The sequence below is a fragment of the Ochlerotatus camptorhynchus genome, unplaced genomic scaffold (genome assembly GCF_037179485.1).
Source record: "Ochlerotatus camptorhynchus isolate MF236.1 unplaced genomic scaffold, CSIRO-AGI_Acam_v1.1 ptg000331l, whole genome shotgun sequence".
Taxonomy (NCBI): domain Eukaryota; kingdom Metazoa; phylum Arthropoda; class Insecta; order Diptera; family Culicidae; genus Ochlerotatus; species Ochlerotatus camptorhynchus.
The window spans coordinates 181,509-208,683 of NW_027040819.1; the positions used below are offsets into that span (position 1 = coordinate 181,509).

At 40.5% G+C, this 27,175-nt stretch overlaps 1 protein-coding gene across 5 annotated transcripts in view; it reads right to left on the reverse strand.

Moving 5' to 3' along the window:
* The window catches only part of LOC135708690 (rap1 GTPase-activating protein 1-like), a 265,252-nt gene that overhangs the window by 111,845 nt on the left and 126,232 nt on the right, over window positions 1–27,175 (reverse strand). For all 5 annotated transcript variants that reach the window (XM_065230789.1, XM_065230788.1, XM_065230793.1 and 2 more), the window contains one exon: window positions 16,152–16,350. In XM_065230789.1, coding sequence (XP_065086861.1) covers window positions 16,152–16,350 — 199 coding nt within the window. The remainder of the gene's footprint in view (window positions 1–16,151; window positions 16,351–27,175) is intronic.

Here is a 27,175-nt window from a genome sequence, read left to right on the forward strand (position 1 = left end):
AGGTGTTCGACGGTTGCCGGAACGTGGCAGATAGTGCAGCTCCTGCGGAAGGGTCCTCCGCCGAAGTTGAGATATAGACGGCAGTGTCCAGTCCTCAGCCTCGAGAGTATCCTCTGGTCCGGTAGGTTTCGGAGGTCCGTCCATGCCTCCGTGGTTCCCTTGATTTTCCGGATGAAAGGCCCTCGAGTGCTGGCCCATTGGTCGGTCCATGCCTTCCGAACGGTGGCCTTAATCCACCGTCTGACGTCCTGGAGGGGAACTTTGTCGGTGAATCTGGGACCCGACGGTCCAGTTCCAGCGAGTTGGTCGGCTGCCTCGTTTCCGGGAATTCCGCAGTGGCCGGGTATCCACGCAAAAACGGTATTACTGGGTGCGTACTTGACAGTAGCCTGAATCCACGGGTGGGTGGGAGTTGCCGAGCAGAGCTCCTGGATAGCTCTGTCAAAATAAGAATCAGTTGATTAGCTGGTGACGTGGCCGCGTGGAAGATCGCGGCCGCTTCTGCCGAGTAAACGGAGCACTGCGGTGGTAGGCTGTTGCTGACGAGTATGCCACTTCCGGATACTCCGATGCCAACGCCCGTGTTGGATCGGGAACCATCGGTGTACCGGTGGGTGAAATCGGTAAACTTGGACCTGAGAAGCTCAGCTACTGTGCAACGTAGGGCTACAGAGTTGTCTCCTGCTTTGAATCGATTCTTGATCGCGTTTTCGATTATGAGTTTGGAAGAGAGCCAACTCTTCTCTCCGTGCCAGTGGATCCTAGCCACCGGGGGGAGGTCGATGCTGGCGATCGATTGCATGATTCTATCCCCCTCGTCGAGGAGGAAGACTCTGCCATTCCCTGCTGTTTTGGCGGCGAAGGATGCAGCTTTGTACAGCGTGGCGTTTATGATGCGGTACCGAAAGGGTAGAACCCCTGCTTCAACACACGCAGAATCTGCGGGGGTGGAAGGTAGGAGACCGGAAATGATCCGGATACAACTGTTGAAAGTCGGGCCAAGAATTTCCTCCTGCTTCTCCGATGCGATGCACGTAAGTTCGGTTCCGTACAGCAGCCGGCTGTCGATGATGGCTTGCGAGACACGGAAGCGAACTGCCCGGTTGTTGGATCGGTGTGGCCTGGAAATGGTCCTGACCAGATTGACCCTGCTTCTACAATCCTTCTTCACCTGGTTGAAGTGGGGCACGAAAGACAACGTGCGGTCCACCAGAACACCCAGAATCCGAACGGAGTTCCTAACGGGGATAGCTTGATCGGCGATCTTGATGGCGGCCCCGCTTACCCTGTGTCGGGAAGGGCAGACGTGGCATCTAACACTTTTCCTGGCCGAGAGCTGGAAACCAGCTGTTTCGGCCCATTTCACGACGGCTGTGACGGCAGCTTGCGCTATGTTCCTGGTGCGGATTGTGGTGGGCCCGGTTACCACGATGAGTACGTCGTCGGCATACACAAAGATGTGCACGTTCTTGGGTAGCCGGTTAAAGACACCGTTCATCGCAATTAAGAAAAGCGTGACAGAGATCACGGATCCCTGGGGGACCCCCGTTTCTTCCCGAAAGCTGCTGGATTTGGCGTTACCAATGGCGACGCGAAAGGAGCGGTCGGTGAGGAAATTCCGAACGAAGTGGACCATGTGTCCCTTAAGTCCCCAACGGACGAGTTGGGCAAGCACGGCCGGAGTCCAGGTTCGGTTGAAAGCCTTGGAGATGTCAAGCGAAACGATTTCGGTGTGGTGTCCCTGGTCGAAGGCATCTTTCAGCACGTCTCCCAGTGTGGCAAAATAGGTAGAGGTGCCGCATCCTTGACGGAAGGCGTGTTGCCGGTGATCGAGCAAGCTATTCGTCTCCAGAAAGGTCTTCAATCTCCGGTTCACCATCCGCTCGAACACCTTGCTCATGCAGGAGGTGAGGGCAATGGGCCGGAACTTCGTCGCGTCTTTCGTTGTTTCGTTAGTCTTCGGGATCGGAATGACCAGGCTTTCCCTCCACGATGCTGGATAGGAGTCGGTGGTCCAAAGTTCGTTGAAGAGCTCAAGCATACGGACTTGGCCTTCGATCGGTAGGTGTGTTAGTAGGGGGTATCCGAGTTCGTCGGGACCCGCCGATTTGCCCTTGCTCTTACTGAGCGCAAACTGTAGTTCCTCCCAGGAGAAAACACCGTTTAGCCTGGCGCTATCGTTGTCGACCGGTACGGGAAAGTTGCCAATCGAGGCCGGTGTGGCGTTGTTGCGGCGACGAAAGTTCTCGCCGTATCCAGGGATAATGTTCCAGCTGATCCTTTGGATAACTGCAAGCAACAAGATGAAGAGAGTTTTCCTCTGTACCTTCTCCAACATATTGGTCGCTAATTAACGCCTCTCTTTCCGCTTCTGCTGGCTGTCCTATTTCAGTTCCGAAGAAAGGATCCGATTGTCTTCTATACTGTCAGAATAAATATAATTTACGACCGAAAAGAGCCGAAATTTATGGAGGGCAGCCTTTATTTATTGGGATTTATTGTGAAACCACTCCAGTCCAATTTCACCTGCTACACTTTATAACGAAGGATCTGCCTCAAATTGAATCACCACATCAAGTTGAAATACAAGGGTTCCAAGAAAATCCAGTTGAAATTTCATGCGAAATCCATAGGGAATCGTTCGTGATATGTGGATAAATTCAATATTGCGAATTTATGTAGATACTTATCCTGTCAGCAACCTCCAACATTCTGTTCTTTAAGACATACAACTGAACACATCTGCTTTGTAGTGTAGAATAGGAGTCGCTTCTTTTTCATCAAATGTTATTCTCCTCCACTTCTACGTTTTTAATTTGCAGCTCAAAAGTAGCTTTGTTTTCTAATTTCCAAATTTCAGGTAATGTCGGCCTAAGTGTCCATAATTTTGGCCCATACATAAATTCAGCAATCGACTAAATTTTCAATAGCAACCAAAAATATCCATTAGTAACGTCCTAATAACGCGTTAATCTAGATAAAATTTATAAATAGCAGATTTTTAGAGATGGGCCCAATGCTAACATCCATAGGCCAACATTATAGAGACATTTCCCCTATAAGCTGCTCATTGATGTTATGTATTTTATTATTATTGATCTCTATTGCAACCTATAAGGGACGGCAGAACCCCCAGAGGGTCAAGGGGCAGGGTTAAGATTATGTTACTTAAAAGTAGTTTCATGGTGTAAATACATTATTTAACTGCTATGCGACATAAAAAAAATGACGAAATGTTTATTTTAATGTATGTTTCACAATATTCTGCATAATGAGATGGTTCACATGCTGAATTTAATCCACACTCCCTCTCCCGTAATATTTGGTACAGACCAGGAAATCAGGTGCGAAAAAAATCAACTAGTGACTCATAAAGCTTCCACCTATATTCAATGACAATGTCATAAATTTTGTCCGAATCTGAATGTCCTTTAACCCCTGGCAAATCTCTTCTACGAAAACAAACCAGAACGTAGTAAGCGGAACTTCTCTCCATCATACATTTTGGCTGCTGGATGATAGCTACGGTGGCAACGGGGCCTCTCACCTTGTTTTCTTTGGGACTATGGAGCGTAGCGATTTCTAATATAATAAAGAAGAAAGAAGCAAATCCAGCTGAATATATGAATGCCAGAGGCTGTGTGCGTACACGTGTGATTGTGTTAGTGGTATTATAAAATTAGGGAACTGAGTGATTAAAATTTTTCAGATTGCTTCGTTTCCATAACGCAAAAAACCAAACTGCTGTGGGAAGACGCAGGGTTTTGCGTGACTCTTTTGACTGGCCTAAAGAAGATAGACAGACAGACACATATATGTTAGATTTAACCTTTGTAACTGTAACCACGGTTTCTTCGATCGTTTATGATCTTGTTTAAAATGGACTTTTGGTTTCGCTATTAATCCACCATCGAAAACGTCGTAGTCGTAAAAATTTTATGTCTTTACGATCGAGCTATATACAGTTTAGTATAATAGATGCAGTTTTGCTGTAGGTTGTTTCCTTCCTTCCAGTCGGTGAGTTAACCTATTCACAAACGCTGAACTATTTTTTTTAGGGAAAAGCATGTTACATTACTCTAATACTTTCTATTAGCGAAACGAAATCATATTAATACAAACATGAAAAAGTATTTCAATAACATAGCTTGCAAGTGTCGAAATAACGGATCAAAAATGTATTGATGTATTGAAGTATTGATGGGAACAATTTTTTTTAACCCTTCCCGTGTAGAGGTGCATGGTACCAAATATAAAATGCATAAAATGGTACCAAATTTTGGTTATATCTTGTTAAGTTATATGAGATGAACTAGTCAAGTGCTAAAATTGGAGATGGACTAGCCAAGAGGCTAAAAATCTCCCTAATAAAGTCTTAAAAAAGTGCAAAAAATCTCAATAATAAAGTAATTAAAACTAACTAGTGCAGTAAATCCACTTAATAACATACAAACAACTTATACTGTTATCATAACATAATTTGTTATTAACTACTTGACTCATCACCACACGAAGCTACAGTTTTGTTTACTTCGCGCTGTGAATAATATCAAAATTATTGTGTATATAACGTGGATCTTTTCACGAAAATCACTTCAACGGATCAACTAGTGCCTGAAAATTGTGAACCAAGTGTTATTACTTAGACTTATGACGAATCTGGAGTGCTACAAAGCAAACAAATTACCATCATATCTCTATTGATATTAGCAACAAATAGTGTATAGTAACTAGCTGGGAACCCGTGAAGCTCTCGGTTCTTTGGCATATAAGTTTTTAAGTGAGTGTGAAACCATAAGCCGCAGTGCCCTTCTCCGGCCCCATGGTCGGCCACAACCGTGCACCCCCCCAGTGACCCACCGGATGGGGGAACATTACCTGACTGGTTGCTAGGTGAAGATGAGCTCGGATAGAGAGAAATGAGAGTACGTCAAACACCTGACGAAAATAGTGACGAAAATGGGCTCTGTTGATGCTAGAAAAGTCCATGCATCAAAGGAAGCACGAGGTAGCCGATACATTCTTCGAACAAAGTCACGATCAATCTGCGAAAAATTGAACAAATCTCCGAACTGCCGGATCACACTCCTGTGGAAGTAATAGAACACCCTGGGTTAAATGTTGTTCAAGGGGTAGTGTATGGTCTGGATACTATAGAAAAATCTGAAGAGTATATTAAGCAACACCTACAAGAGCAAGGTGTGCGTAGTGTACGTCGTATCACAAAAAGTCGTGCAAACACCGTCACCAACACACCACTGCTTGTTGTCACATTCCGTGGATCGATTTTACCAAAGTACATCTATTTTGGTGTACTTCGGATCAGGGCTCTACAATTTCGAAGCTCTAAAATGAACTCGTGTTTTGTTTCTCTCATACATACGTGTTCGACGCTTCATTTCTATAACGCCTAGCTAGACTATCAGCAAGAAACGAAAATAAAAAAGAAGGACGCTTGGAAGGAAAGGCTGGCTGTGGAACTTCTCGTCGTTGCTTTGCTCATCGCTTTCAATGTAAATAACGTCGATTTTCTAGTTAAACGAACTTCATTATGGCTTTCAATCCCCTTTCACGAACACTCTATCGCCGCTCTTTCAATTTGTTTAAAATGCGTTATGTCCCGTTTTCGATCATTTTTTTAGATAAATATATGGATGGAAGATAAATTAGAAATATGACGTGTAATCTTCAAGTGTTTTGACGTGAGAAATGCTTTAAATGTGTTATTTCATTTTCCGTCATATACGTCATGAAACCTCTGTTGATGTGTTTCATGAAAGCGAAAACTATCAAAGTCGAGCGCTCTTTCGCTCATCCATTTCGACGAAGCTTGAAAGGAAGACCAATGGAGCGACGGGAGAAAGAGAGACAAGCGATTGAACATTTGTTTGTGCACGCCGACTGAGGTTCTAGAATGCTGCGAAGCTGTTCGACTTTAACAGAAAAAGAAAGCCAGCAGTCTCTTCGTCGCATCGATTTGGTCGATTGAAGCTGATATTGTGACGCCCTGCTTCGGATTAATGTACGGCAATATTATCAATCTCCAATGTTCTGCTACCGCTGTGCAAACTTCGGCCATACAAAAAATGCCTAAACTGCTCAGGTACACACAAATTGATTGAGGGAACCCCATGCACTAAACCAGCGTACTGTAAAAACTGTCAACAAGAACACTCTCCAACATGCAAGGAATGTCTAATCTATCGCGAGGAAGATGCTCTGAGAATTTCACCTCTGGCAGCAACTGTGAAAGCAGCTCGCTTAGTGGCACCTAGTCAACCGAGAGAATCGGCTCTGAAAGCAACATCCAAAGCGTTTCACATTAGTCTTGAGAGGATCTACCAGAAGCATACTGACAAGACACCTGATCATATGGACATTGACCCTACTAGAAGTAGCAAGAGAAAAGGTGTTAATAACAAGAAAGACAGCCCACCGGACTCCCCAGAAAGGAAAATAGGAGGTTCGACTTCGGATTTAGGAAGAACCCACCGAAATCAATCCAAAAGAAATTAATGGACCAACAACCACAACTCTATAATTTTGACCCGGCTATGGACCCTGGCACGACCTACGACCCCCGATATGACTCTGAAACCAACGAATACTCTGGCATAAAAATGGACCATGACCTTGAAAACCGATTGGATTTTTTTTTTTTTTTTTTTTTTTTTTTTAATTCTTTATTAAAGAGATTTTTAGCCTTAGGCTAGTTCATCTCTAAAAACCGATTGGATAACGACACCATTACCAGCATCAATGTTGGGCCTAAGTCAGGAATGAACACCTGGGGGGATTACGGCAGACACCCAGTGTCCAACAAATCCTTTTGGGGACCAGCCGAAAACAAAGTGCTAAAGCTTCCACTGAACGTTCTCAGCAATGCGGACTTGTATGATCAACTATACCACCAAACACAGAAGCAAAGCGTAAGCAGAGATATCTGCAGTCACAAGACAACATCTCAATTCAACAAAACTCTATTACGTGATTCGCCAAGCGCGAGGCATCCCACGTCGGCCCTGACCAGGGATGTACCGGGACTACCCGAAGAGCCTCTGGTGGCAGCTGACGTGGGCCGCCTAACTCCACAGGCAAGTATCTTCTACTCTTCTTCTACTTCAAGTGCGTTCGTGCCCTGTTCGTGTACTTGCGTTCTTTCAGAGCACAACAATCCAGCATCCTCATCAGAACCAATACCGTTCAACACCAATGAAAATCCTGAGCCACCATCACTTGATGACAAGTATCTCTTAGAATCATCCAGCTGCAAGAATAACAAGACAATCTCTGAAATCTACAAGACTCCACTGCGTGATATGCCAAGCGCGAAGCATCCCTCGTCGGCCCTGACCAGGGATGTACCGGGTCTACCCGAACAGCCTCTGGCGGCAGCTGCCGTGGGCCGCCTAGCTCCACAGGCAAGTACCCTCTCTTGCTCCTCTACTTCAAGTGCATTCGTGCTCTGTTCGTGTACTTGCGTTCTTTCAGAGCACACTAATCCAGCATCCTCATCAACACCAATACTCACCAACACCAATGATTACCGTGAGTCATCACCACATTCCAAAGCCGATTGTTCTTCTAGGCGATTTGAATGCCCATCACTCTGCTTGGGGAAGCCGAATATCGCACAAAATAAACTCGGCTCAGAAAAGAGGCAACCAAATCTTACAACTAGCAATTGATCAAGACATGGTAGTCTTGAACAACGGATCGCACACCCGTATTGACCCTGCTTCAGGATACACACAAGCTCTCGATGTCTCTATCTGCACCGCTTCCATTGCCAATAAATTTACATGGAAAATAATCTCGGATTATGGAGACAGCGATCACTTTCCAATTCTGATTGATATCCCCGGCATTCCGACTGAACCCAGATTTCGTAAAAAATGGATCTACGACCACTGGAAACTGGAAACGATATGAGGAATTATGTAGCAGAACTCTGAGCCCTCAGGAGTCCTTCGCCGTAGAACAATTCACCCACCTCATCACTTCCGCCGCTGAAGCTAGTATCCCTAGAACCAGTGGAAAATTGGGAGTAAAAGCCGTCCCTTGGTGGAATCCCGAAGTAGGAAAAGCAGTGAAACATCGTAGGAAGAAATTACGTACACTTCGGCGAATTAGCAACGACGATCCCCGGAAAGTTGAAGCACTCCAAGCTTTTCAAGCTGCCCGCTCAGTATGTCGTAAGATGATCTGTGAAGCAAAGCAGGGAAGTTGGGAAAGCTTTGTACACACCATAAATCCCAATAGTCCTAGCAGTCAAATATAGACCCGAGTCAATCAACTACAGGGGAAAAGAAAAAACAACTCGATAACTCTGAAGCTCCCACGAGGAGTCACCAACGATGCACAAATAGTAGCTGACGCGCTTGCAGACGAATATAAAAGAAAATCATCTGACGAAAATTACACAGAAAAGTTTCGAAGGACAAAACTAAAGGAAAAGCATGTAACATCAAAAACATTACGCCCGGAGGACCATAAACGGTACAACGAATAATTTTCGATAGATGAATTGATGTGGGCCCTAGATCGACGAGGAGGCTCCTCCACTGGGAATGATAACATCGGTTATCCTCTTCTACAACGCCTACCATTCTCAGCGAAGTTGTCGCTTTTGCAGTTGTACAATCAAGTATGGACAAGTGGCACATTCCCAGATGAGTGGAAAGAAGGCATAGTTATTCCAATTCCAAAACCTGATGGAGATCGGAGTAAAGCAGACGGATATAGACCGATTGCCCTTCTAAGCTGTCTAGGAAAAACATTCGAACGCATGGTGAACCGTCGACTCCTCACAGAGCTTGAAAACAACGGCAAACTCGACCCTCGCCAGCACGCTTTCCGTGCTGGCAAAGGCACTGATTCACACCTGGCGCAGTTGGAAGCACTACTCAAGCTCAGCGAGAACCAACATGCAGAAGTAGTATCACTCGACATTTCCAAAGCCTATGACACCACCTGGAGACCCGCAATCCTCAAGACTCTGACAACATGGAAAATAAACGGCCGCTTGTTGAACATCATCATTAGTTTCCTTAACCACAGAACATTTTGGGTTACAGCTAATGGAGCAACATCCAGCATGCGTGTTGCAGAAAACGGTGTACCGCAAGGATCTATTCTGTCGGTTACACTATTTTTAGTTGCAATGCAACCTATCTTCGAAAAGATTCCACCAAATGTTCAAATTGTAGTTTACGCTGATGATGTAATTTTGATTGCTAAGGGACGAAACTTTGCACAAATACGGAAACACTTATGAAATGCAGTTACTGAATTAACCAACTGGGCTACGAGCGTTGGACTTGCTATCGCTCCGGAAAAATCAAAGTTATTACACATCTGCAATACGAAACATCGAAAGCGTGGTCGGGCTATCAAAGTCAATGGTACTCCTATACCACGTGTTAGAAAGATGCGAATTCTTGGTGTGTTGATAGATGCGAAAATTAATCTTCTTCAGCACTTTGCACAAACCAAACGTAGCTGTGTGCAGCAATTAAACATACTTCGAGTTTTGGGACGTCGTCTAGTGAGAAGCAACCGTTCAATTGGTTCAGCTCTCGTGACTTCCAAGCTACTGTACGGCCTAGGTTTCACCAGCATCAACATCGAAGCTATGGAACGTACTCTAACCCCAACATATAATGAGGTGATACGACAAACTTCTGGCGCGTTCAGAACTAGTCCAATTACCTCCATTATGGCTGAAGCGGGGTATCTACCATTTTGTCTGATACTAATCCAGCGCCTATCACAACTAGCAATACGACTTGTGGAAAAAAAAAACAAATCAGTAGCCGACCTACCAGTGGTTAAGCGAGCATCTGATCTGTTTCTAGCAGTAACAGGAGTCTCCATGCCGAACATCTGTAGTGTTCTAAGACTAACCAATAGAGAGTGGTATAATTAATTAATTTAGCTTTATTTAGGAGGCTTTCAGCCTTAGGCTGGTTCGCCTCCGAGAGAGTGGTATACTCCATCACCATCTATAAGTAACGACTTGAGGGAGAAAGTAAAAGCAGGCACTTCAAGCCAAGTTGTTATGCCAATGTTTATTGAGCTTGTAACAAATAAATAATCAACACACAGGAAAGTATTCACCGACGGATCTAAGGACAATGAGAAGACTGGTGCGGGAATCGTTACAGATACCAAAAGAACTGCCTTCAGTTTGCCAGGAAACTGCAGTATATTTTCTGCAGAGGCTTTTGCACTCAAAGCTGCTGTGTCAGAAATTAGCAAAGACGAACCAACAATCATATTTACCGACTCGACCAGCTGTCTAGACGCTCTTCAAAATAGGAAATCAACTCATCCTTGGATCCAAGCAATTGAACGCGAAGTTATTGGAACTAAAATTGTGTTTTGTTGGATTCCCGGTCACGCAGGAGTTCTGGGAAATGAGGAAGCTGACAAACTGGCAAATCAAGGGCGGAAGGGAATTCCACCAAACATGCCAATTCCACCCCAGGATGCTGTGCGGTTTATTAAACAAAGCATTTGGTGTGTTTGGGAAAATGTGTGGAGATAAACCTGGGCACACCTACGTCAAATCAAACCGACTGCAGGCAAATTTGATGACAGAAAAATTCATCTGAGCAGCGAGCTCTTACCAGATTACGCATCGGGCACACCCGGCTGACTCACTCTCACGTGTTGGAAAACAAATCTCCACCAATGTGCTGTTTTTGTGGAACTCGACTTACTGTGCATCATATACTTGTGGATTGCAGAGGATTTGCCGAATTTAGGCAAAACTGTGGAATCGATTGGACAAATGTTCTTGCAAACACCACCAGCAAAGAAAAAGCAGTAATTAAATTTTTGAAAGATGCTAATTTATTCAAAGAAATTTAGTTCGTAAGATAATTCAATCTGTCATAAAAAAGAGACACGAATGTCACAGAAGTGATAAAGTGTCACTAATAAATAATAATAATATTAATAATAATAATTTGTTATTGTTATGGTATTTTGAAAACTAATAAAATGTAATTAACCCTAGCAGGAACGAATATCTCGATACCTTAAAATGTTATGCATGAGCATGACATGACAGAAGTAAAATACCAAAAAATAATACCAAAAAAATGTTCCCAGAATACCATTCCAATACCAAATTATGATAATACAGGTATTCTTTTGGTATCCAGATATCAGGTTTTGCTATTTAAAAAGTATTTTGCATGTAATTTTTTGAAGCTTCAGAAACTCTGTTCACAATGCACAAAAAAAGGTCTGAGTTTTAAAAAGAGCGCTAAATCTCCCCTCGTTAATTTTGAGCTATGATTGGCAAAAACAAAGAAATTGTTTTCAAGTTTGTATACAACATTGCTGATGCTATTTCGAATAAATTACAAGAAATATCCTGTCAATTTACATCAAAACTAGCGTTAATTAAGTGTGAGTCTCGAGTCTACTCGAGTAGGAATGAATATCTCGATACCTTAAGGTGACTGGGTAGATCGCACTCATTATTTTATGCAGAATGTTGTCAAAAAATGAGTAAACTAGATTTGTTGTGATGAGTAGAATCTACCCAGATTCTGAGTAAACAAATGGTTATGGATATTTTTCCGAAGTTCAATATGACGCTGTACAGGTGAACAGTGAGGCTATTCCTATTTTTCAAAGTATTAACTGTCAAAAATGAAGCAGCGAAAGCTATCAGCTTATAATTGGTAAGTTTACTGTTTATGCTGGGATTAAATACATCGATTTAACTTTTAATTCTTCAGGAATTCTGTTCGACATTCCAGGCATTAATCAACTCAGGCAAACAGAACCCGAAAGACCGTTAATATGCTTTTTGGAAAAAAAAAAGCTGAATTGATTTCTACTATTTAAAGACCTATAAGCAATGATTTATTTTTAAATAAACGCTTATTTATTATTAATACTAATATTCTTCTTTAAAACAATGATGTATCAATATTAAATTGATTTCCATAAAACAGAGCAAAATTTACCCAGTTTGCAAACGTCAACAACTGAGTAAACGTTACCCAGTTTTTTTTTCCAGGCACATTTATTCAGTTTTGAGTTAATGTATGATTACCCATTCTTGGGTAACTTCCCTTTTGGCCAGACTGAGTGGTTTTCGACTCAAAAAAGAGTAACCCCAGAATCAAGAAGACCGAAACGAAACCAAAAATAGGAAGCCCTTAATGTGTGATTGCTATCGGGTGCATACGGTTATTAATTTTATAACTCAGTCGGCTCTGTGAATCGCTTGAAACCTTTCAAAAGTTCTGACTGGCCCTGCACCGGACACGTTGCATTGTGGCGGTATTCCCAACATCGCGTCATGGTCGTCGTCCTTGCCATAACCCGAAAAGTTTCACAATTGCCCATTGAAGCGGCAGCTGATGATAGTACTTTGCCTGTTTCCAATGTAATATCGGAAATAACTGACGGATGATCGTTATTGGACGCCATATAACACACATACAATTGAAGACATATGTACAAGTAATCAAATGTTTATGTGCCTGTTTGTGAAAAGATAACCGGAAAGAAAGATCGCAAAGATGATATTCCCGTACCGAGGGCCGAGTGGATGGATCGCGTGTTAGTTGAGTCCATCAGCCGTAAATTATTATACCACACTAAAAATAATGCTCAGAAAAGCGATGAGGCAAGTGCAAGCTGAACACGCCTGCGTACTGTCCCTAAGTGGTGGCACGTGAACGAATAAATTATGACTCAAAACAGCTAAGCCGACTGGCGACGACGATGGTCTTCAAGGATGAAGTTAATTAATATACAGTTTGTGATGTTTTTTGGGATATCATGACGATCGAGTTGAGAGAAAATATGAAAAAAAAAAGTAAAGGGTTGTGTCCTAGACACGACCGCAGTATGACGTAGAACCACACAAAATTGTTGTTTTTCATGCATTTTTGACTATTATACTTTATCTTAAAATTTTCAAGTATTTCAATGTTTCGGTTATGGTTGATTCAAAACAATTTACACATTTTCTTTACAAATATCCATGTGAAATTCCACATGATTTTCATTTGACCACACATAAACAGAATCCACTCAGAAGTACACATGAAATTTACACGCAAATGAATAGTATGTGTGGTCACTAGACTGATGCAAAATTTGAAATTTTCGCTCCACAGTGCTCAAACGGTGCCAAATCGGGTCCTGATTAGCCTCCAAAAGAGAAAACTCATTTTATAAGAAACTGACTTGGCACAAACCATTTGAAGTTTACATGGAAATTACTATGGGAAAACAAAACTTTTTGTTCATTGTCTTCTTGCCTTTTTACACATTGTACTGTTAACACATTTTATTGCTATTCTTATGGGAATTTTTATCAGCTACAACTTTGCAGAAGATCATTTTTCATCCAAACGTCAAATTAAATAGTTATTAATTTTTTAAGAGATTGATAATCTTATGGCAAGATTAAGCAACTGTATTGTGGGCAACACTGTATTCTGCAGTGTGACATAGTAGCCATGATTTTTGTCCTCTATTCTACGCGCCATAAACACCAATGTTGCCTGCTGAACAGTTGATTGAGCATAATCATAAGACATCAGGGACTTGAATCATTAATAATTTTTGTTCCTTACGTTTGATCGAAAAGTGGTTTTCAACAAGTTCAGCTATCATTTTCTAAAGTAGAGTGAACTGGTGAATTTTGAGATAGATATAAACTGAAATTATGGTTTCTCCATAGTAATTCCCATATAAACTTCAAATGGTTTGTGCCAAGTCAGTTTCTCACTAAATGAGTTCAAATTTTGGGAGGCTTATCAGGGCCCAATTTGGAACCATTTGAGCACTGTGGAGCGAAAATTTCAAATTTTGCATCAGTCTAGTGGTCACGCATGGTTTTTAAATGTACATATTTTAAGTAGGGGAATTTACGTATTCTCGGCAACCTAAGCAGCGACCTTCTTTCTATAGCCTTTTTCTCTGAGGAACGCACACATATGCAGTATTGGTTTGTTTACAATCTTTTGCTGCCAGCTGCTCTAACAATTTCAGTCGAAAGAATTGTCAAAAACTGTTTTGAAACGCTTTTAAAAAGCTCCAATCTTCTCTAGTGAGAGCGAGTATTGTCGGCAACCAGTTTTTCTTCGGCAACCGTTCCATTTGAACTGCATGTAAATCTGCTGTTCTATTATCGGCAACTCGAAATCAGCTACAATTTGTAGTGTGTGTGTTTCATTTCAAGAAAACCTTGCTAGATTGCTTTTTCCCAGTGGTAAAAATATAGTCAAATTGAAGCTGAAAGCATAAAGAATCGTTTGCATGCATTCAGCGAAGTGTTTTCGTAAGAAAATCCAGTGAAAATAGTGTTTCAATTTGGGTTGCCGAAAATAGTCTTGCAAGCCGAAGGCGTCATTTCCCCTATGGGAAGGTCCATTAATTATGTCACGCAAATTTAGTCCATTTTCAACCCCCCCTCCCCCCTTTGTCACATATTTTGTATGGAACTTAATTTTTTTTTTGTATGACTCGTCACAGTTTCCAAAACCCCCCCTCCCCCCTAAAAGTGTGACATAATTAATGGACGACCCCTATGTGGCTGACACATAGATATTGTTTTGTTAGGAGCGGTATTTGAGGGGTGGGGGGGGGGGGGGGTTAGGAAAGGTTGTTGAGGGGTGGGGAGGGGGTTGGTTAGGAAAGGTTGTTGATGAGTGGGGGAGGGGTTAGGAAAGGTTGTTGATGAGTGGTGGTGGGGGGTTAGGAGAGGTCGTTGAGGGAGGGGAGAGATTGTTGTGAAGGGGGGAGGGGAAGAGATTGTTGTGAAGGGGGGAGAGGGAGAGATTGTTGTGAAGGGGGAGGGGGAGAGGTTGTTGTGAAAGGGGGAGGGGGTTTCATCATTATTGTGGTCACGCCGTGATCCACCTTAAGTCGCTGATTTGGTCCTGCTTACTGCAGGACCAAGCGCCACGCCGTCCGAAGCGACAATGAGCAAAAGCATGACAGCAGCGCTGTTTTATATCTTTTTAGGTTCAGAACCTGATAGGATTTCCCGCAGTTTTTTATGAATGGGGCGGAGCAGAAAGTTTCTTTTGTGCAGAATATGTAAAATAGGATGGACTTTGGATGTTAATATAATTGCATATATAGAGGCACCAGATATGTTTTACCGTCAGTTGTGTGTAATTCACCAACTGAATGTCATCAAACATGTCTTCAATGCAATTTTTTGTTCAAATTTGGTAAAACTTGGTTTTACTAATGATTGTGGTATGTTTAAAATTTATTTCCCGGAAAAAAGGGATCATTAAAGTCTGTCTCGTTTTCGGGTTATTGATGAGGGGGGTTTTAGAAGTGGTATTTGAGGGGGGGCGGGTAGGAGAGGTATTTGAGGGGGGGGGGGGTTTAGGAGAGGTATTTGAGGGGGGGGGGGGTAGGAGAGGTATTTGAGGGGGGGGGGTAGGAGAGGTATTTGAGGGGGGGGGGGGTTTAGGAGAGGTATTTGAGGGGGGGGGTTTAGGAGAGGTATTTGAGGGGGGGGGGTTTAGGAGAGGTATTTGAGGGGGGGTAGGAGGGGTTTGATGGTGGGGAGAGGGGTAGGAGAGGTTTCATGGTGGGGGGGGGGTAGGAGAGGTTTGATGGTGGGGGAGGGTAGGAGAGGTTGTTGAGGGGGGGGCCGAGAGATTGTTGTGAAGGGCGTGTGTGCTTTTCCTCATTGTGGTCACGCCGTGATCCACCTTAAGCTGCTGATTTGGTCCTGCTTACTGCAGGACCAAGCGCCACGCCGTCCGAAGCGTTAATGAGCAGTGGCATGAGACCAGCGCTGATTTATATCTTTTCAGATTCAAGCAGAATGATGTGCAACCAAGTGGTATTCGTTTATGATGACTGGGTTTGCGAAAAAGGCTTATTTCATGAAAACAGTGATAAAATTATCATTTGTACATTTTCAAAAGTTTAATTACAGAAAAATTGGAAAAATATTTATTTCAACAGGTTCGTAATGTAATATCCTATCGATTGGCGTATTTGGATTTTAATTTCATCTATAAATGACAAAGTTACAAGCGTTCAAAACCTAACACTCCTTCACCACACATATTTTTTGACTTGCACCCCAGTATAGTCGACAAAGACGTAGTTCTACGTCAAAAACTGTTGTAAATGGTACGCACCTGTGTGAAGTACGACGGTAGAACGCATCGTTGATCATCCAACCGCGAACATTGCACACGTTCCAGTAGTTCAAACAGATCGTGTGTTGCCCCTCGTAGCCGGTCCGGACTGGTGGCTGCACTCTTGCTCGGCGTCGTTGGCAGTCCATTCTGTTTGGAGTTTACTGTAGCCGTGGTCCACCCTCCCATATGCTGTCGTCTAATAGATTAGGGATAAAATAAAAAGAAAAGACAACAAATCAAACTTAAACATGTGTTTCATGCGGTATTATTTTTTTTTATATATTGCATTTACTACTAGACTGGTTCTATTTGATGTATGCCCACTACTCACTACTGGTCGGTGTAATTTTTATGATTGATTGCTTAGGCTACACTCCTTTATTTAATGTCGGTCTCTGTTCCGCAATCTAGACGCAATCACCGACGGACATCGATTGCCTCCATTGACGGCAATCGAATGTGCAGGAAGGTAGCTTCGACACCTGTGTAGCATATCGCACCCATTCATCAACATATATGGGCCGGGACCAACGGCTTTACTCCCCTTCGGAAGGAAGACGTAACCAGAGATTTGTATGCATCAGAAAAATCCCACCGACCGAGGTCGAGACTGAGATTGAACCCAGTCACATTGGGATGAGAAAGCAGTCACTTACCACTACACCACCGGCGCCAGCATGCTTAGGCTACTGGATAAAGTGAAATCTAAAATGATCTTCCCAGGGGGCAGGACACCTAGGCTGAATAGATCAAAATATTTTCTTGACTAAGCCTTAAAAACAAAACTACTTATCTGTAGAACAAACATTCAGAGGCGTGATTGCGTGATTGCTTCTTATTCCAAAGGGCCTGAGTTCGATACCTATCGGTTTTGGAGATGAACTAGCCTAGAGGCTAAAACTCTTAATAATCAATTATTAAAAAAGATCCCAATCGACACCGCCGGGATTTTCTGAGGCATAAAATCTCTGATCACGCCTTCTTTCGGCCAAGGAAAGTAATGCCGTTGGGCCCCCAATCTATGAGTTGGTGAGTCGATATGTAGGGTCCAGGTGTGTGACAGCGCATGCCTTCCTAGCATTGGTCTCAGTACTGAAAATACTCAAATGTTTTCGTTGATATTTATAAATATTTGTTGATATTTTCTAATATATCTAACTCGCGAAATAGCAATCGGTTAGGTAGTCAGCATTTAGTCAGTATATGACACCTCCTCTACAATGGTTAAGCCAAATCGCAGAACGAAAAATAAAACAAGACAAGCCGAAAAACACATATATTATGATACACCCGTTGACGCCTAACAGCAGGGAGTAGGAAGTTCGTGTTAATTTATCAATTTTGATAAATTGATCCGTTTGCGTGATCATTGCTCGCACCTCCATCTGAAAACACATAGTAGTCGGTTTTTTTGGGTGCAGGCCATACACAGAAAAAAAGTTCTGAATTTAACTGTCGCGTAAAATCACCTCTCGTTGAATTTTGAGCTATTTTGGCATAAACATCGAAATTTCTTACAACCTTTTATACAATATTGTGGTTTTATGCTTTATTTCCCTAATATCCTAAATATCATGTAAAATTGCATCAAATTTGGGCGTTTATAACGTGTGCGCTATATATCGCAGAAATTTACATAAATTTATCATACATTGTACAGTTGAGTCCAAACCGTTTGAAAAATTCATGTAAATTTCTGCGAGATACAGCGCACATAAAATTAACGCTAGATTTGGCATAAATTTACGTGATATTTCGTGTAAATTTAAGCGCGATATCTCATAAATAAGCAATGTTGTATGCAAGCTTGTAAACGATTTCGCTGTTTATGCCAAGTATAGCTCAAATTTACGCGATAGTTAAAATTTAGAATTTTATCTGTGCAGAGCAGACTGAGAGGGACGTCAATTAGTCAACTGTCAGTCTGCGTGTAGTATCTCGTTTGCATGCTTTACGTTTATTTGTATCTATCAGGAATGGATCAATGAAAATGTGGAGGATTTGACAGAGCTATGCTGTGGTTACCACAGTATTTTACGCATGATCGTCCATATACAGTAGCGCCAAAAGCATGCCGGGGTGGGTTCAAAGCTTGAGCATTTAAAGTGATCAATTGCGTTTATTTGTATCTATCATGGTAGCCAGCCGCACGCCAAGCTAATGTGTGCTAAAAATTATTCATATTTACACGATTAGATCAAAATATGTTGATGCCGAGGAGAACCGTGTCACGAAAGCGAGAATGATTAGTTACCTTATTTATACATTAGGAGAGCAAATCGTAGAAGGTGAATTTTGGTTTTTAGTAGCTTTTTATTTCAGGAGAAAGAAAATGTGTGTACTTTGGGCTGGGAAGATAATCGTATAATGATGATTAATTATCCAATTTGATCTTCAAAATTTAAGTGGCTCTAATAGGCATGCTTGGCATACACAGTGACATAAAAGGGGCCATGAACCACTAGACTGATGCAAAATTTGACATTTTCGCTCCACAGTGCTCAAGCGGTTTATATGGGAATTACTATGGGAAAACCAAACTTTTTCTTCGTAGTCTTCTATCCTTCTTCCATATTGCACCGTTAAAAATTATATATAGCAATTCTTATGGAATATTTTCTCAGCTGCAACTTAGCTGAATATTGTTTTTCTGCCAAACATCAAATTAAATAGTTATTAATTGTTTAAGAGATTGATAATCTTATGGCATGATCAAGCATCTTTTTTGTGGGCAACACTGTATTCTGCAGTGTGACATAGTAGCCATGATGTTTTAGCTCTATTCTACGCGCCAGAAACATCAATGTTACCTGCTGAGCAGTTTATTGAGCATAATCATAAGACAATAGTGACTTGAATCATTAATAACTTTCGAAAATTTCAAATTTTGCATCAATCTAATGAACCACATATAATTTTTTTTAAACGTTTGGATATCATGACTTTTGGGTTAACAATAAGGGGCCTCCCTAGCTCAGCCGGTAAAGGCGCAGCTACAAAGCAAGACCATTCTGGAGGTGGCTGGGTTCGATTCCCGACCCGGTCTAGGAATTTTTCGGGTTGGACAATTTCTCGACTCCCCTTTGCATAGAAGTATGATTGGACTTGCCACATAATTATACCAATGCATCGAAAGCTCTCAATTAATAACTGTGGAAGTGCATCTAGAACACTAAGTTGAGAGCGCGTAATAAGCTAATATGCGATATGCAATAAGCTTGAAATGCGAAGAAGAAGAAGAAGAAGAAGAAGCGTTAACAATAATTCCTCAGATTTTTTTTAGCTCAGGTCAGTAAGTATTTTCCATGTTCTATCACCGCTAGTGTTTACTTCCGGTGATAGGACTTAGAAAATTATTGATTTTTATTTTTACTGGCCAGTGCTAGAAAAAAAATTGTTAGCGCATATGTCATATGATTTGCAAAATAAAACGTTTACAATCAAAATGGTCCATTTTTATTTGACTAGACCTGAGTGAAAATAAAATGTGATGTATTATTTTTAGCGCAGGAGTCTACTACACATGATGCGAAACCATGTATCCTTTCCAGGAGTTTCGGTTCCAGCAACTGGTATAAAGCATACATTTGAAGCAACAGCAACAACAGTGAACCAAACTTCACGAAAATCAAATGTAGTTCAACGATCCATATTTCCAAACAACTAAAAAAAAATTACAAACCGTACGCTTACTCATATCAGTCCCGAAAACTTAATTAATTAATCGACTATTTTGCAAACCGCATCTTTCATCTGCTTGCATGAGCGCATCTCCAAATTCAGCTAAAAAATTCATCCATTATTTTAATAGAATCATTTTCACCGTATGAATTTCTGTTCCGTTGTTTCGGTGTTTTTCCTCATATAAATGCGGGATTCAAAATTGAATCTACATACCTACCGATATCTGATATCCAGTAGCAACAAATCCCAACCTTGGCTACTGCGTCAAGTGCGGGATTCCACAAAATTGTGTCAGTTATTAACGCCTTCTCTTCCTCCAGTTTTCTTCCAAAAAATAAGATCCCGTTGGCCACTTCTCATCTCATTCGGCTGTCTGCAACTATTTTCACCTCCTTCTTATGAGCAATTTATTATAGATTACATACCGGTGCACCCGCTGCTGGCGCGGTTCTGTTTTGAAAAATTGGAATAATAACATTGGAAAAATGGGAGTAATTTGATACGGCTTCTGCGCTTTTGCTTCGCTATTTTTCAGACAATTTGATTTTGATATGCGCGTAACTTGAGATGATGAGACCCGTAAAAACGGCATTCGGTTATTTTGATGCGCCTCAACTGATTCATTACGAACACTGAATATTGGCCAGGCTGTAAAATGATTCCTACGCATATACACGTAGGCACATTATCATCTTAATCTTCACTATTTAATGTTTATTAATACTAAAATTACGACATTCTTCGTATAAGCATACCGAAAAGTAAAACGCACAGCTCAAAGCTACTTAGCATACTAATTGGTGGTAATTATCGAAATAAAAGCATGGCGTCAGGGCGTACAGCAGCACGGTACCTGCAAGGATGGCACGCGTTTTGGAGCGTTGTTCATTAGTTTTTTGTTTGTATATAGAAAACAAAGGTTTACTCGAATTTAAATTTCAGCTAATCCATCTTAAAATAGACAAATTAATACTATTATTTTCCAGATCAAACTACAATATTTTCGCACCGTATTTTTCGCACACTTTGTATTTTCACTGAAGTTGCACTCGAAAGCGCACTCTAGTGGATGTCCAGTAAAAACACGGAGTGTGGCAAAACGGTACGAAACTTTTATCGGGTGAATAGTAGCATTAATCTATCTATTATAAGATGGATTAACTGAAAATTTAATTATTAAAAAGTAATGAACGATACTCACAAGGTGCATCGTTATTCAAATAATGGTGCCATTCCCATTGACGATAACTGAATGAAGAAACGACCTTCTGCAATCTAGAGCCATATTAGAAGTCCGTCAATCGAAAGTGAACGAAGAACAAAATGCTTTGATAGACAGAAAAAAGACCGGAGGCTAATTGCGGTGTAAATCATACTAATAGTATATAACATACCATCAGAAGTAATCCTATGTGTGGCGAGACTATGATTACCATGGTCACATTAACAACAAAGAGCATCTCGCGGATTGTGGGAATCTTCTTTTTCGGTTGGAAGAAAAACCATTGCTTTCGGTATCACGCAGACTGACCGTTTTCACTGAGGAGGGGTAGTATTTAGAGGAATAGGGATTTTTTTTTGCAGGATGGTCATAATTTAATTGGCTTTCTTCACTGCTGGAAGCCCTCCAACGGCTGTGTCCCTTGGTAAAAAAAATATAAGAAAACTTGTTTTACCATGCGGTGTGTGATATACACCCAAAATAGAAGGTGTGTTACTCTCCATTTTACAAGAATTATTCGTTTTTTTCAATAGAGTGGAGCGGAATATTACAAAACAGCATATCGTCAATTTCGGATGTAGCAGTATAAGAGGAAGGGTCAAATAGTCGGCCTAAAGGATGATAATTTTGAATGTAGTATTTTCTTGATGATTTAGCGAAAATTCAATACGAGGAGCAGGAAACAAATGAAAATAAGTATAGTAGGTTTGCTTAGTTCACTGGAGAATTTATTGTTAGTACTAAGTCTCAGCATGTGTCAGCATGTCCCCACCTGTTGCACAGCGGAAAACATGTGTATATGCGATATCTCGTTGTATTATATACGCTCTGTTGAAAATAAAATAATCAAACACATGCACAGCCGAAAATCTTAACCTTAAAAAGCTTTATCTCTTTCTTCTTGTCAGCTTCGATCGTCTTCAGCGTTTAAACAATGGTTGTTTCTTGCAACATATGTCACTAGTAAAAAATGCTATGGCGATTTGTTTTGTATGCAGAAAACTGGAAAATGACGATTTTAACGATATATGAACCTACCAAATATTTTTTTCTGTTTTCGCTTCCAATATCGATATTTTTGGAATAATGCTCAAATCTCCATCACTGAACCAATACATCATTCTAGGTTCGAATGATTATAGCTTCACGCAATCCAAATTCTACAATCAGATGATTTTGTGATGATCTACATTCGGCACATTGACAGGTGAGTAAAAAAAAGCGAAGAAGACCATTATGATCTTGGAAGATTTTAATTCAAATGTGAGAATCAAAGAAAACGGTTATCAAACTATAATTAATTAAAAAATCAGCTGTTTTTATTACGCTTTTTAAATGAATATTACAGTTAAATTGTAGAATTTCAAATAAACAGCGTTTATCCATCTATAAGTCGTGACCCATTGTCTTTTAAAGCCGATTCAATGTCAATCTGTTTTTATGTTTTAAGGAAATCATATACACATATGAATACATATGTATTCAAAATTGATGGGTCGGGAGCTTATTATATTTCAAATTTTTTTTTTTTTTTTTTTTTTTTTTTATTATAGTCACTTTAACACTCTAGGGTCATTCGTGACTTGTCCGGGGATGAGATTTGAACTCGTGACTTTGGCGTGAGAGGTATAAATGTTAACCACTACGCCGGGGTCGCCCCCATATTTCAAAATAAAAAAATAAAAGAAAATGAACAATAAGAAACACTGTGTTAGAATATTTATTAGATGCATATTATATTTTTATTTGAAATAATCAATTAAATTCTGGTAATGGTAACGGAACGAAAATTTGGAAACGGATGGTGACACATGACGGGAAATGTAACTTAGTTGTCCCTTGGAATAGGTACAGCTGTGTTCGATAAAAAAGCAGCGCATGCCGAATTATATACAAAATGGCCAACTTTGACATCATGTAACTTTGTTAAATTATGATCAATTGAGCTGAAACGTTCGCCAAAGAACTACAAATATGTTCAATTTTACGATTACAAAATATTAAATTTTTGGAAGCACCTGCCGGAAAGTGAGACACCAGGTAAAATTGTTCAAAATTAAAACTATGGCCCGGTGGTCGGAGGTGAGGCCAGCAGCTCATTGCTCTATTCATACTGCATTGGACATCCCGTATCCAACATGTGTGATGTAGAACAGAGACGAGTTGTGTTTGTTCACATCGACCGATACTGAGTGGTTGCGGTACAAGCACATATCGTCGGTAATAGACGATTGTTGGGTATTGAGAACGCTTGCACAAAAAGACTAAGGGAGGGAAACGGATTCGAAACTCATATGTCATTAGCCAAATACATCCGTAGACCATAGGTCCACCGTTGTATAATTGGCAATGCACCCGTGTACTGAATGGGAATTGTGAGTTCGAATCCCACCGGTGCCCTTGGATTTTTTCGCAAATTTTCTCACACGCACGTCTCTTGCCGATGATATGTGCTAACCTCTCAGTATCTTCTAACTGTCGCATATAACAAATAAAAATTGACTTTCAGTCGCTAACCTAAAATGTTCAAAATTAATACTGAGTGTATACTGATACGAACGGGAATTATTGAAAATAATATTCATGGTGTAATACTGACAAAAATATTGGTAGCAAATCTACAGCAGATTGTTATAGCTCTTATTTTTCGTTGCAGTTTTAGTGATTGTTATTCGGCTATTATGCATTCGTTCTATATAAATGCGCTCCGCTTGAAGTGCATTTATGTGCATATGGAGGAGAACCAGATATAATTTTACGCAAAAATCTCACACCCTACCTGTATCCTACCGAGGGAGAGTGAAAATGTCTCAATTTAGGATTGCTGTGACCGTGCTGGAACCAGACAAAAGCTGACATTATGCTTCGTCTCGTTTTTGTGCCTGATATGGAGCGTCGTCATAGTGTAGTAAGTATACATGATCTTTTGTCAGTCTGCCTGTCTGCCTGTTCGTTGGGTTTGTGGTCCATGTAGCAAATGATGTATGTATAGTTATTGCGGTTGGACTTGTTTCATATTTCAATTAATGACTTGCTTTTGTACGCTATTGCCGTTTGTACTGCTGTTTCCGTTCCTCCCCCAATAGCGAACAGTTGAGGTAGAAGGCAGAAATGTATGGTGTGTATAAGGGGCAAAACAACTTAGGTTAGGTTAGGTTATCTTTATTAGCGAGACTTTCAGCCAGAGGCTGGTTAGTATTTAAGTATTATCAAAAACTAATACACGTAACAGATAGGGCTTTTGTGCTGAACAACTAATGTTATGTTCGCCCTAGACGTTATAACATATTACAAGGCTATCTTTACGCCGTTTTTCTTGTCTATACTTATTATAACATCATTGTAACATTTTATAGCTCTGTAGTGAGATCATAGCATAATGCCTTGTTCAGATTTCATAGTTATATCATATTATATTAATTGTTATTACAGAAAAACCCATCAAGATAGCCTTATAGCATGTTATAACTCGCCAATCTGAACATAGCATAAGTCAATAAAATGAGAATATCGAAAAGTATTTTGATATTATTAAGCCAAGGTGTCCTGCCCCAGGTGTTTAGTTGCTCACTGAGGTTGTCATTATTATTGTCGTTGTTTCGAGAGGTGGTAAACCTAAACCGAGACGCGCTCCGCTAAAAGTTATGGATGCTATTAAGCGTGCTTTTGTCTATGTGTCGCTCGTGTGAGATCTGGGGCGTATTGTTTGGTCCACACGATATATTCTATCGTGTATGGTTGATGTCTCGTTTTCCACAGCTTGTTTAGAATTCGGTTAACACCAGAAGCTTGGGTGCTTGTATTTTAACATAATCGGTGAATGTGAATCTATCAATCTTAGTACCTGTTGAGCATTGTTGAGAAAACTGCTATTAACGTAGGTAATGTTAAGATTGAATTAGTTCTTTAAGTTTTTATGGCTTCGAAAAACATGCATAAACTTGTATTAGATTGTTCCATTGGAAATTGAACACTGTAAAGTCCTGGTTTATATTTCAACTTTCCGCTTGACCAGCTGGGTGGCACAATGTGGTAATTTTTTACTTACGAAATCCGATTATGGTAACTATTCACTCCCATAAGCCGTAACCGAGCAGCTATGACGGATGAGACACATTCAATGCAGTCCCTGCGTGTAATTTACTTCTCGTTCCAAAGCAAACCGGCAGAAGTTCGTTTTTTTTTTCATTCAGACAAGGGTGCTGGTAATGATAATCAACGAGTTATGTATTAGGGATTCGCGTTCACAGTGTAAATGGTCCTGCATTCCGTTAAAGATGTATCATTGTTATTTAAAAAAAAATAACTAGCTTGAAGTGAAATTTTTGTTCTGGCAACCAGGACCCTAAAAGTGATCGCATCAGTGAAAGATTATACGCTATTTCGTCCCATGGGGTGTATGTATCTTTTTTAATCGAATTTGTATTATTTGTATTCAATTACTGTATATTATTTTAGTAAACAGATTGCTCATGTTTTTCCTTTCCATTGAATCCTAAGTTTCAATTGAAACCGATTGTGAAAATGAAAAAGGATTTACTTTTCTCCAAAAAGAAGTGCGATATTGATCGTAATGCTTTCTCAAACAAAAGACATTTTTAGCATTGTAGTTTAAATTTCAGTGACCCAAACTCTCTGATTAACGGGAAGTTTAGCGCCTCGAAAAAAATACGTGTTGATTTTTCAAAAAATAATATCGAAAATCGAAAAAAAAAATAGTTTTTTTTTTCTGAAGAAGAACCCTTTTATTTTCATTTATTCTTGAAATTGAAATAATTGAAATTCTAGAAAAAGTTTTCGTCTAAAAACAATTTTTCTATGTCATCATGACAAGAAGCTGGACTGAAAAAACAGCAAAAATATACCTTTCGGATTTGTTTTGAGTCCAACTTTTTTTCATGATATGAAAGGATAAATGTTTTATCACGTACAAGAATATAAAGACAAAAACTGATTGTCTTAGATTTGTTATAGCAGTTCCAGCATTTTTAGAAAAATCCGAACATTCCAAAAAGAAAGCTGTAACCTTCCCATTAACAACAAGTTTAAACACAAAAGGGTAGCTAACTGTTATGGCATATGGAATAAAATTCAGAATTAATGTTTACTGAGATGTTAATGCCACTTGAAGTTGGCTCACGATGGTTGTTTAATTTAAATCAAACTCAACTTAATAAAGGTGTCAAAAACGCAAGTTGCATTACTTTTCCTATTTCTTGCTACCCCTTTCCTCGACGACACATAGTTTTGGTATGACACATGCCGGTTCGGTAAGCTGGTTGCCCCGAATCGGTGCTCGAGGTGAAATCAAGCGGAAATTATTTAAAAAAAAAAATCCATTCAATCATACACATCTACACTCGCCTTGGCCAACAACGAGCACTCTCTTCAATTATAACTTGAGTATTGACCCAGTGTATTTCGGAATCGGAGCAAATTGTAGGGAGGAACAAATCAATCCATTTATTACCACTGATTAAAAGATCGAAATTCAGAATAAATGAACGTAAAAGGGGCCCGTCACAGATGCAAACAAAGACGAAAAAATGGGTTTGGGTAATTCAACCAATCATTTAGTAAATTCGTTCTGATTTACCCTTGGTGACGAATCGATTTACATAATAAGAATGCAAGGGCATGTCGGAGGGATTCATCTCGGGTAAATCATAATGGGGCACTGAGTACGGACGAAGACCCACACTTTGGCACACTTCTTGTACATGCCGGATCACTAACTAGCAGTTGATTCGTATATTGCGAGCATGTGTGAGGGTGAACCTATTATTTACGGTCTGAAAATGCTGCTCCAAATATGGAACTCCGCGGGCAAGAGAGCTACCGTAAACTTTTTAGACGACCTCGTTTCACAGTTTAAGTATGACTCTTGCAAAATTTCCAACATTTGCTTTGTTTGGAGATCTCAATCACCTACTATGTAGTTGACTAGATCACATAGCTGTTCGTAGGGTATGAAAAATAAAAAGTAGCCAAATAAAACATTATTAATTGACTTTCCTTCTCTACTACAATTGCCCGCGCTGACGCAGCATGTTGTTGGTTATCCACCTGGCTGAATGACATTTTTGAAAAACTTTGAGACAGCTAGCCAAAGCTT